The sequence below is a fragment of the Oncorhynchus clarkii genome, chromosome 33, assembly GCF_045791955.1.
Source record: "Oncorhynchus clarkii lewisi isolate Uvic-CL-2024 chromosome 33, UVic_Ocla_1.0, whole genome shotgun sequence".
In the NCBI taxonomy this organism is placed as follows: domain Eukaryota; kingdom Metazoa; phylum Chordata; class Actinopteri; order Salmoniformes; family Salmonidae; genus Oncorhynchus; species Oncorhynchus clarkii.
The window spans coordinates 34311953-34324465 of record NC_092179.1 but is presented as its reverse complement, the minus strand read 5'-3'; the positions used below and the strand labels follow the sequence as shown (position 1 = coordinate 34324465).

Genomic DNA, 12513 nt, shown 5'->3' with positions numbered 1-12513 from the left:
GATGAATGACACTGGGTTAGGGGTTAGGGTTAGGGGTTGGGGTTAGGGGTTAACATGTGGAGAGATGAATGACACTGGGTTAGGGGTTGGGGCTAGGGGTTAGGGTTAGGGGTTAACATGTGGAGAGATGAATGACACTGGGTTAGGGGTTAGGGTTAGGGGTTGGGGTTAGGGGTTAACATGTGGAGAGATGAATGACACTGGGTTAGGGGTTGGGGCTAGGGGTTAGGGTTAGGGGTTAACATGTGGAGAGATTAATGACACTGGGTTAGGAGTTAGGGTTAGGGGTTAACATGTGGAGAGATTAATGACACTGGGTTAGGGGTTGGGGTTAGGGGTTAACATGTGGAGAGATTAATGACACTGGGTTAGGGGTTGGGGTTTGGGGTTAGGGGTTGACATGTGGAGAGATGAATGACACTGGGTTAGGGTTAGAGGTTAACATGTGGAGAGATGAATGACACTGGGTTAGGGTTAGGGGTTAGAGGTTAACATGTAGAGAGATTAATGACACTGGGGTTGGGGTTAGGGGTTAACATGTGGAGAGATGAATGACACTGGGTTAGGGGTTAGGGTTAGGGGTTAACATGTGGAGAGATGACACTGGGTTAGGGGATAGGGGGTGGGGCTAGGGGTTGTTAGGGGTTGTTGACCGTTTGATGAGACAGAACTGTGAACAGACAGGACTCTACTCTGAGTAGGACCGTTTGATGAGACAGAACTGTGAACAGACACCCATACTATCATGCTGAATAGAACAGGTCTTTGACAGCCTTTATGTAATTATACTCACCCTGCTGTGTGTGTGTGTGTGTGTGTGTGTGTGTGTGTGTGTGTGTGTGTGTGTGTGTGTGTGTGTGTGTGTGTGTGTGTGTGTGTGTGTGCGTGTGCGTGTGCGTGTGTTGACAGGTTTGCAGGCAGGCCGGGAGACTACGTCTATGTTTTTAATGACTACCGGATGGAGGAGGTGAGGGGGGGGGGGATGTTAGTGGAGGGGGGTGTTTGTACGCTAATGTTCTTGCTTACAACTTACTGTCTGGCCTCTGTCATACTCTTGGCTCTGCCCCCCCCTCCCTCTCTCTCCCTCTCAGTGTGCCCCTGGAGGTTGTTTAATAGAGTTATGTATTCAGCTCAGCATCATCATGGTGGGGAAACAACTCATTCAGAACAATGTCTTTGAGATCGGCATCCCGTGAGTACACCACACACACACACACACACACACACACACTGCCCTGCCCATTCCTCCTCTATATCTGCCATTATCAGATTCTGCTGAAGGACATTTTCCTAACATCAATATCAGGGATTTAATATTTTAATGTTAGGACGTTCTCTATTACTCTGTGCTGCTTCACTGGGGATCATAGTGGCTCATAGTGGTTCATAGTAGTTCATAGTGGCTCATAGTGTCTTATTTAATATTTTAATGTTAGGACGTTCTCTATTACTCTGTGCTGCTTCACTGGGACTCATAGTGGCTCATAGTGGCTCATAGTGTCTTATTTAATATTTTAATGTTAGGATGTTCTCTACTACTCTGTGCTGCTTCACTGGGGCCCATAGTGGTTCATAGTGGTTCATAGTGGCTCCTAGTGGTTCATAGTGGCTCATTTAATATTTTAATGTTAGGACGTTCTCTACTACTCTGTGCTTTCTCACTGGGGCTCTTAGGGGCTCGTAGTGGTTCATAGTGGCTCATAGTGGTTCATAGCATATTTTTTAATGTTAGGATGTTCTCCATTACTCTGTGCTGCTTCACTGGGGCGCATAGCAGCTTATAGCAGCTTATAGTGGCTCATAGTGTCCTATTGTGTCCTATAGTGTCTTGGTGTCATCGAGTTTCATGGTTCTCTTTCTCTCTGACTCCATCTCTCCTTTTCTCTCTCCATCTCTTCCTCCCTTCTCGCTCTCCCTCGTCAGTAAGTTGAAGAAGTTGATCCGAGCATGGAAGGGTAAGGGGATTTCATTGGAGGAGAGAGAGGAGCAGCGTGCCAGACCTCCTCAACAGTGGAACCTCGACTACACCCTGGTCCCCTTTGAAGGACTGACCCCCGAGTACATGGAGATGAGTGAGTATATAGTAACAGTAGGTAACAGAGGTGAGGAGGTCAGGTAATTAACTAGACACCTGGACCATACCACCCTGTCTCTCTCTCCCTGTTACCTGGACAGAGACCATACCACCCTGTTACCTGGACAGAGACCATATCACCCTGCCTCTCTCTCCCTGTTACCTGGACAGAGACCATACCAGCCTGCCTCTCTCTCCCTGTTACCTGGACAGAGACCATACCACCCTGCCTCTCTCTCCCTGTTACCTGGACAGAGACCATACCACCCTGCCTCTCTCTCCCTGTTACCTGGACAGAGACCATACCACCCTGCCTCTCTCTCCCTGTTACCTGGACAGAGACCATACCACCCTGCCTCTCTCTCCCTGTTACCTGGACAGAGACCATACCACCCTGTTACCTGGACAGAGACCATACCACCCTGCCTCTCTCTCCCTGTTACCTGGACAGAGATCATACCACCCTGCCTCTCTGCCTCTCTCTTAGACTTGGTACACTTACAGCTCATCTCTTGGCAGTAGTACTATAGATTACTTTATCACTGAACCTCATCCCAGATCCAAGATGGCGTAGCAGTTCAGACGTCTTTGTCTTGTCGTGTCCCGTGTATATATCTTAGGCTTGGTACACTTACAGCTCATCTCTTGGCAGTAGTACTATAGATTACTTTATCACTGAACCTCATCCCAGATCCAAGATGGCGTAGCAGTTCAGACGTCTTTGTCTTGTCGTGTCCCGTGTATATATCTTAGGCTTGGTACACTTACAGCTCATCTCTTGGCTACTGTAGATTACTTTATCACTGAACCTCATCCCAGATCCAAGATGGCGTAGCAGTTCAGGCGTCTTTGTCTTGTCGTGTCCCGTCTATATATCTTTTTTTTCCTTCGTATATATTTCGTAGATATTTTTTATATTTTTAACCTCAGTTTCAACATGCTCTCCTACAACCCGCCACCCAATGTGGTATGGATCTGCTATTTTCTATACTGCAGAACCAGAACCCCCAACAGGAGATAGCCAGCTTACTAGCTAGTAGTCAGTTAGCCACTGCTAGTGGTCATCAGCTAACCTTAGCCTGGTCAACTCCTGCCAGTCAGCATAGAGCGACTCAACCCAGATCATACCGGACTGCTTTTTCTCCACATTTCCGTGTTTCCTACCGCAAGCTCTGAACCTTTTCACCTGGATCATCACAGCTAGCTAGCTGCTATCCAAGTGGCTACCCCCTGGCTATCGTCTCTGTCCCGACGCAAACACCAGTGAGCCTGGAACTAGCCTCGTGCTAGTCCCATCTCCCGGCTAGCTGAAGAGGTCCATCAGCCACTCCTTGGGCTACAATACATATTTTGCCAATTGGCCTGGACCCCTTTTACTGCCGACACCGAGCCCCGACGATTCCATCACGACTGGTCCACCGACATAATCTGCCGAGGGGTTTCAACAGGCTTCTCTGTTGCGACGTCCCCTGAAGGCCCATCCGCTAGCCTGCTAGCCGCGACCCGCTAGCTGTTTAGAGCATATTGGAATGTTAGCTGAAGAGGACCTTCAGCCAATTTCTTGGGCTACAATACCTATTTTGCCAATTGGCCTGGACCCTTTTACCACACGGAGCACTGCTGATCCATCATGACTGGTCTGCCGACGTAACCACACGAGGGGGCTACAACAGACTTCTTCCGTTAAGACGTCCCGCTAAGGCCCTTCTGCTAGCCTTTTAGACCCGGCCAGCTAGCTGTCTGAATCGCTGTGTCTCCAGCTCACCTAGCTTCCCACTGGTCCCTATGATCACTCGGCTACGCATGCCTCTCCCTAATGTCAATATGTCTTGTCCATTGCTGTTTTGGTTAGTGATTATTGTCTTATTTCACTGTAGAGACTCCAGCCCTGATCAATATGCCTTAACTAGCAATTTTGTTTCACCTCCCACACATGCGGTTGACCTCACCTGGTCTAAATGGTGGCTCTATAGACAAAACCTCTCATCGTCACTCAATGCCTAGGTTTATCTCCACTGTATTCACGTCCTACCATACCCTTGTCTGTACATTATGCCTTGAATCTATTTGTCCGTGCCCAGAAACCTGCTCCTTTTACTCTCTGTTCCGAACGCACTAGACAACCAGTTCTTATAGCCTTTAGCTGTACCCTTATCCTACTCCTCCTCTGTTTTTCTGGTGATGTAGATGTTAATCCAGGCCCTGCAGCGCCTAGCTCCACTCCCATTCCCCAGGCGCTCTCATTTGTTGACTTCCCTAAACCACTTCAGCGAGCAGGCCTTTCTAATCGACCTGGCCTGGGTATCCTGGAAGGATATTGACCTCAATCTGTCAGTAGAGGATTCCTGGTTATTCTTTAAAAGTGCTTTCCTCACCATCTTAAATAAATAAGCATGCCCAATTCAAAAAATGTTGAACCAGGAACCTATATAACCCTTGGTTCTCTCCAGACCTGACTGCCCTTGACCAGCACAAAAACATCCTGTGGCATTCTGCATTAGCATCTAATAGCCCTCTGTGATTTGCAATATTTCAGGGAAGTTAGGAACAAATATACACAGGCAGTTAGGAAAGTTAAGGCTGGCTTTTTCAAACAGAAAATTGCATCCTGTAGCACAAACTTCAAAAGGTTCTGGGACACTGTAAAGTTCATGAAGAATAAGAGCACCTCCTCCCAGCTGCCCACTACACTGAGGCTAGGAAACACTGTCACCACTGATAAATCCACGCTAATTGAGAATTTCAATAAGCATTTTTCTACGGCTGGCCATGCTTTCCACCTGGCTACCCCAACCCCGGTCAACAGCACTGCACCCCCCACAGCAACTTGCCCAAACCTCCCCCATTTCTCCTTCACCCAAATCCAGATAGCCGATGTTCTGAAAGAGAATCTGGACCCTCTCTTTCTGAAACTATATCACAATTGTTGCAACCCCTATTCCTAGCCTGTTCAACCTCTCTTTCGTATCGTCTGTTATCCCCAAAGACTGGAAAGCTGTCGCAGTCATCCCCCTCTTCAAAGGGGGACACTTCTGTCCCTTCTTTGGACACTGTGTTAACTAACCTCCAGACGAGCTTCAATGCCATACATCTCTCATTCTGTGGCCTCCAACTGCTCTTAAATGCAAGTAAAACTAAATGCATGCTCTTCGACCGATTGCTGCCCGCACCTGCCAGTATCACTACTCTGGACTGTTCTGACTTAGAATATGTGGACAATTACAAATACCTAGGTGTCTGGTTAGACTGTAAACTCCTTCCAGACTCACATTAAGCATCTTCTAGGTCCAGGGGTGGGTCCCCTGCTAGGTCCTGAACTCGGGGTGGGTCCCCTGCTAGGTCCTGAACTCGGGGTGGGTCCCCTGCTAGGTCCTGAACTCGGGGTGGGTCCCCTGCTAGGTCCTGAACTCGGGGTGGGTCCCCTGCTAGGTCCTGAACTCGGGGTGGGTCCCCTGCTAGGTCCTGAACTCGGGGTGGGTCCCCTGCTAGGTCCTGAACTCGGGGTGGGTCCCCTGCTAGGTCCTGAACTCGGGGTGGGTCCCCTGCTAGGTCCTGAACTCGGGGTGGGTCCCCTGCTAGGTCCTGAACTCGGGGTGGGTCCCCTGCTAGGTCCTGAACTCGGGGTGGGTCCCCTGCTAGGTCCTGAACTCGGGGTGGGTCCCCTGCTAGGTCCTGAACTCGGGGTGGGTCCCCTGCTAGGTCCTGAACTCGGGGTGGGTCCCCTGCTAGGTCCTGAACTCGGGGTGGGTCCCCTGCTAGGTCCTGAACTCGGGGTGGGTCCCCTGCTAGGTCCTGAACTCGGGGTGGGTCCCCTGCTAGGTCCTGAACTCGGGGTGGGTCCCCTGCTAGGTCCTGAACTCGGGGTGGGTCCCCTGCTAGGTCCTGAACTCGGGGTGGGTCCCCTGCTAGGTCCTGAACTCGGGGTGGGTCCCCTGCTAGGTCCTGAACTCGGGGTGGGTCCCCTGCTAGGTCCTGAACTCGGGGTGGGTCCCCTGCTAGGTCCTGAACTCGGGGTGGGTCCCCTGCTAGGTCCTGAACTCGGGGTGGGTCCCCTGCTAGGTCCTGAACTCGGGGTGGGTCCCCTGCTAGGTCCTGAACTCGGGGTGGGTCCCCTGCTAGGTCCTGAACTCGGGGTGGGTCCCCTGCTAGGTCCTGAACTCGGGGTGGGTCCCCTGCTAGGTCCTGAACTCGGGGTGGGTCCCCTGCTAGGTCCTGAACTCTGTGTTGATCCCCTGCCCTCCAGCTGTTTGTTGGTGTGTTGTAGAGGACTACCAGATAAGATAATGACTTGTTCCATACACTTCCTCATGTTGTTCCTCTCTACCACTCTGTGTGTGTTCTCTCCCCAGTTATCCAGTTTGGTTTTGTTTCTCTGTTTGTCGCGTCGTTCCCTCTGGCTCCTCTCTTCGCTCTTCTCAACAACGTGATTGAGATCCGCCTCGATGCCAAGAAGTTTGTCACCGAGCTGCGACGACCGGACGCTGTCCAAGCCAAAGACATCGGTAACACACACGCTTGCACGCAAAGACGCATGTCCACACACAGATCCACACACAGATCCATACACCTCCACTCTTCTCTCACAACTCTGTTCTCTCTCTCTGTAGGAATCTGGTACAACATCCTGAGTGGAATGGGAAAGTTCTCTGTCATTATAAATGTAAGTGTTAACATTGGAGCGCACACACTCATTCTAAAAACACAGTGTATTTTTGCACCCTGATGCAATAAAGATAATATTCACCCATTTTTAATGTTATATTGTTTTTCTGCATCTCTTAGTGATGTTCTGTCATTTCCCGGGGTTATTTAATGTTTTCATGTGTATCTGAGCTATTGCCGTTCAAGCAGGCAGAAACCTGTCCGAAATGAAGTAGCACTGTGATAGTCAGTCACTACACTGGAAGTTAATATGAAGTAGCACTGTGATAGTCAGTCACTACACTGGAAGTTAATATGAAGTAGCCCTCTGATAGTCAGTCACTACACTGGAAGTTAATATGAAGTAGCCCTCTGATAGTCAGTCACTACACTGGAAGTTAATATGAAGTAGCCCTCTGATAGTCAGTCACTACACTGGAAGTTAATATGAAGTAGCACTGTGATAGTCAGTCACTACACTGGAAGTTAATATGAAGTAGCACTGTGATAGTCAGTCACTACACTGGAAGTTAATATGAAGTAGCACTGTGATAGTCAGTCACTACACTGGAAGTTAATATGAAGTAGCCCTCTGATAGTCAGTCACTACACTGGAAGTTAATATGAAGTAGCACTGTGATAGTCAGTCACTACACTGGAAGTTAATATGAAGTAGCCCTCTGATAGTCAGTCACTACACTGGAAGTTAATATGAAGTAGCACTGTGATAGTCAGTCACTACACTGGAAGTTAATAGGAATATGACTTTTAGATGGTGAAAACGTCTAAACGTCTAATAGTGACTGATGTCATAACTCTTCTCTCCAATGGGGTGATGATATGTTTGATGTTCCTACCTGGAGAAATGTGTCATTCTAAGAGGAGAGCCCACCACAATGTCTCCTATTTGTCTGCCTCTTCAGTCCAGGTGCATTGCATGGTGCCGTTTCCAATGTCAGACTCCACTCTGCTTCAATCTGCAGGTTGGATATGGTGAGATTGTAGACTCCTAAATTGATAGGGCAGTTTGTTTAGGCGATTTTACAACTAGATACGATACATGCTGATATTGTCTTTGGTATTATCGTCTGCAGACATGTTGGCTTGCCAGCCAGCCCATAGAGATTCATGTTTTATGAGTCGTATGTATGGGATACACATGGGATACATCGTCCAACTAAATGCTTACTTGCAGTTTCCTTCTAGACAATGCAACAACAATAAGAACTAATAAACAATAACAATAGAAACTAAGTAAATGTCTCAGTAGAATTAACATGTTAGCATCAGTATAATACACGAAGGCACAATTTGTAGTCCAATATTTGTATGTGTATTGGGGAAGGGTGGGTTGGAGGGCAAGTGTATAAACTGAGCAGTATTGTAAGAGTCTGGTAACAGCAGTTGTGTGTGTGGCATGAACATGTGTCCTTGTGAATGTTAACCTGTTTAAAGGTCTTACTCACGTCAGCTACGGAGAGCGTGATCACACAGTCGTCCGAAACAACTGGTGTCGTCATGCATGGTTCAGTGTTGCTTGCATCGTAGCGGGATTTCTGATAAGCGTCCGGATACGTGTCCCCCTCCTTGAAAGCGGCAGCTCTAGCCTTTAGCTCAGTACGGATGTTGCCTGTAATCCATGGCTTCTGGTTGGGATGTCTACGTACGGTCGCTGTGGTGAAAACGTTGTTGTTGTTAATGAATCCGGATGAATCCCGTAACATATTCTCTGCTAGCTAAACAGTCCTGTACCTTAGCATCCGCTTCATCGGACCACTTCCTTATAGAGCACATCACTGGTACTTCCTGTTTGAGTACGCAGGAATCAGGAGGATAGAGTTATGGTCAGATTTGCCAAATGGAGGGAGAGCCTTGTATGTGTCTCTGTGTGTGGAGTAAATGTGATTCAGTTTTTTCAGCTCTAGTTGTACGTGACATGCTGGTAGAAATTACATAAGATGGATTTCAGTTTTCCTGCATTAAAGTCTCCGGGTACTAGGAGCGCCACCTCTGGATGAGAATTTTCTTGTTTGCTTATGGCCTTATACAGCTCATTGAGTGTGGTCTTAATCTGAGGACCCATGCCAAATCTTTGTATTTTCCTGAGGGGGAATAGGCTTTGTTGTGCCTGCCATATTCACGACTGTCTTGATTTGTTTGGACCATTCTAGTTTGTTGGTTATGTGGACACCAAGGAACTTGAAGCTCTCAACCTGCTCCACTACAGCCCCGTCAATGAGAATGGGGGCGTGTTCGGCCCGCCTTTTCCTGTAGTCTACAATCATCTCCTTTGTCTTGATTGCTTTGAGGGATACGTTGTTAGTCTGGCACCACCCTGCCAGGTCTCTGACCTCTGCCCTATAGGTTGTCTCGTCATTGTCAGTGATCAGGCTTGTCATCTGCAACTTAATGATGGTGTTGGAGTCGTGCCTTGTGTGTTGTTACCTACCCTTACCACCTGGGGCGGCCCGTCAGGAAGTCCAGGATCCAGTTGCAGAGGGTCCTGGGTGTTTAGTCCCAGAGTCCTTAGCTTAGTGATGAGCTTTGATCAAATTTATTTATATAGCCCTTCTTACATCAGCGGATATATCAAAGTGCTGTACAGAAACGCAGCCTAAAACCCCAAACAGCAAGGTGTAGAAGCACGGTGGCTAGGAAAAACTCCCTATAAAGGCCAAATCCTAGGAAGAAACCTAGAGAGGAACCAGGCTATGTGGGGTGGCCAGTCCTCTTCTGGCTGTGCCGGGTGGAGATTATAATAGAACATGGTCAAGATGTTCAAATGTTCATAAATTACCATCATGGTCAAATAATAGTAATGGCACTATGGTGTTGAACGCTGAACTGTAGTCAATGAATAGCATTCTCACGTAGGTGTTCCTTTTGTCCAGGTGGGGAAGGGCAGTGTGGAGTGCAATAGAGATTGCATCATCTGTGTATCTGTTTGAGTGATATGCAAATTGGAGTGGGCTAGGATTCCTGGGATAATGGTGTTGATGTGAGCCATGACCAGCCTTTCAAAGTACTTCATGGCTACGGACGTGAGTGCTGCGGGTATGTAGTCATTTAGGCAGGTTACCTTAGTGTTCTTGGGCACAAGCTTGAAACATGTTGGTATTACAGACTCAATCAGGGACGTGTTGAAAATGTCAGTGAAGACACCTGCCAATTGGTCAGCACATGCCCGGAGCCCCCTCAATGATAATCAGTTTGGCCCAGCTGCCTTGTGAATGTTGACCGGTTTTAATAAAGGTCTTACTCACGTCAGCTACGGAGAGCGTGATCACACAGTCGTCCAGAACAGCTGATGCTCTCATGCATGCATCAGTGTTGCTTGCCCCGAAGTGAGCATAGAAGTGATTTAGCACGTCTGGTAGGTTTGTGTTACTGGGCAGCTCACGGCTGTTCTTCCCTTTGTGCTCTGTAATAGTTTGCAAGCCCTGCCACATCTGACGAGCATCGAAGCCGGTGTAGTACGATTCAATCATAGTCCTGTATTGACGCTTTGCCTGTTTGATGGTTCGTCTGAGGGCGTAGCGGGATTTCTCATAAGCGTCCTGGTTAGAGTCACGCTCCTTGAAGGCGGCAGCTCTTCCCTTTAGCTCAGTGCAGATGTTGCCTGTAATCCATGGTTTCTGGTTGGGTTATGTACGTACAGTGGGGAGGACGTCATTGATGCACTTATTGATGAAGCCAGTGACTGATGTGGTGTACTCCTCAATTCCACTGGAGGAATCAGGAAACATATTCCAGTCTGTGACAAACAGTCCCGTGGCTTAGTATCTGCATCATCTTCTTTATTGACAGAGTCACTGGAGCTTCCTGCTTTAGTTTTTGTTTGTAAGCATGAATCAGGAGGATGGAATTAGGGTCAGATTTGCCAAATGGGTGGCGAGGGAGAACTTTGTATGCGTCTCTGTGTGTGGTGTAAAGGTGGTTTAGAGTTTTTTTTTTTCCCCCTCTGGTTGCACATTTAACATGCTGATAGAATTTAGGTAAGACTGATTTCAGTTTTCCTGCATTAAAGTCCCCTGCCGCTAGGAGTGACACCTCTGGGTGGGCGTTTTCCTGTTTGCTTATTTCCTTCTATTACTGACTGATTGCAGTCTTAGTGCCAGCTTCCACCTGTGGTGGAAAATAAACAGTCTCAAAAAATCTAGATGAAAACTCTCTTGGCAAATTGTGTGGTCTACAGCTTATCATGAGATACTCTAATTCAGGCGAGCAAAATCTAGAGATTTCTTTAGATTTTGTGCACCAGCTGTTGTTTACAAATGTACACAGATCTCTCCCCCTCATCTTACCTGGAGTGTGCTGTTCTATCTAGCCGGTGCAGCGTATATCCCGCTAGCTGAATGTTATCCATGTTGACATTCAGCCACGATTCTGCAGCCATGTCAACATTCTGCAGCCATGTCAACATTCTGCAGCCATGTCAACATTCTGCAGCCTGGGGAACATTCTGCAGCCAGGGGAACATTCTGCAGCCAGGGGAACATTCTGCAGCCAGGGGAACATTCTGCAGCCAGGGGAACATTCTGCAGCCAGGGGAACATTCTGCAGCCAGGGGAACATTCTGCAGCCTGGGGAACATTCTGCAGCCATGTCAACATTCTGCAGCCATGTCAACATTCTGCAGCCATGTCAACATTCTGCAGCCATGTCAACATTCTGCAGCCATGTCAACATTCTGCAGCCATGTCAACATTCTGCAGCCTGGGGAACAGTCTGCAGCCATGTCAACATTCTGCAGCCATGTCAACATTCTGCAGCCATGTCAACATTCTGCAGCCATGTCAACATTCTGCAGCCATGTCAACATTCTGCAGCCATGTCAACATTCTGCAGCCATGTCAACATTCTGCAGCCTGGGGAACATTCTGCAGCCATGTCAACATTCTGCAGCCATGTCAACATTCTGCAGCCATGTCAACATTCTGCAGCCATGTCAACATTCTGCAGCCTGGGGAACATTCTGCAGCCAGGGGAACATTCTGCAGCCAGGGGAACAGTCTGCAGCCATGTCAACAGTCTGCAGCCATGTCAACATTCTGCAGCCATGTCAACATTCTGCAGCCATGTCAACATTCTGCAGCCATGTCAACATTCTGCAGCCATGTCAACATTCTGCAGCCATGTCAACATTCTGCAGCCAGGGGAACATTCTGCAGCCTGGGGAACATTCTGCAGCCTCACAGAAGGTTCACTAGGCTCTTAGAACTTAATATCTCTCTTAAAGCTCAGTGACGGCACGGGACCAGAGATAACCGGCTGCTTTTCAGACCCTTTTAGGGTGTTGCTCATCCTAGATCCTGATCCAGCCAGACATCATCCTCAAATCATCCTGTAAATGGATCAACCAGATAATCCCCCAAATATTTAGTGCTACATGAGATAATGTCCTCTGTAATATGTCTCTCTGTTTGATGTGATGAGATAATGTCCTCTGTAATGTCTCTGTTTGACGTGATGAGATAATGTTCCTCTAATATCACTCTCTGTTTGACGTGATGAGATAATGTGTAGTAATGGAGACTGGAGTGATATTCAATAATAATGTTGGCTTTGTTTCATGCGGATTGTTTTGCCTCTGTAAACCTTAAAACAACAGTGTGTGATCTCACGGCTGTAAGCCCTGGCAGTTTAATATAGAGCAGATTTATATGATCATATCAGGGAGAGACCATAAGACACTATCTGCCTTCAGGGACCAGCTTCTCCCTGGGAACCACCTCCACACACCACACACACACATGTATGTGTGTGTATATAGCCTGTTAGCATGTATCTTGATAGCG

The 12513-nt window shown here is 48.0% G+C and overlaps 1 protein-coding gene across 1 annotated transcript in view; it reads left to right on the top strand.

Annotated features, from left to right (window-relative positions):
• LOC139392758 (anoctamin 2b) overlaps positions 1-12513 on the top strand; it is a 128637-nt gene that overhangs the window by 96556 nt on the left and 19568 nt on the right. Inside the window, exons 18-22 of the mRNA XM_071141003.1 lie at positions 910-967; positions 1092-1192; positions 1924-2072; positions 6424-6576; positions 6682-6734. Coding sequence (XP_070997104.1) covers positions 910-967; positions 1092-1192; positions 1924-2072; positions 6424-6576; positions 6682-6734 — 514 coding nt within the window. The remainder of the gene's footprint in view (positions 1-909; positions 968-1091; positions 1193-1923; positions 2073-6423; positions 6577-6681; positions 6735-12513) is intronic.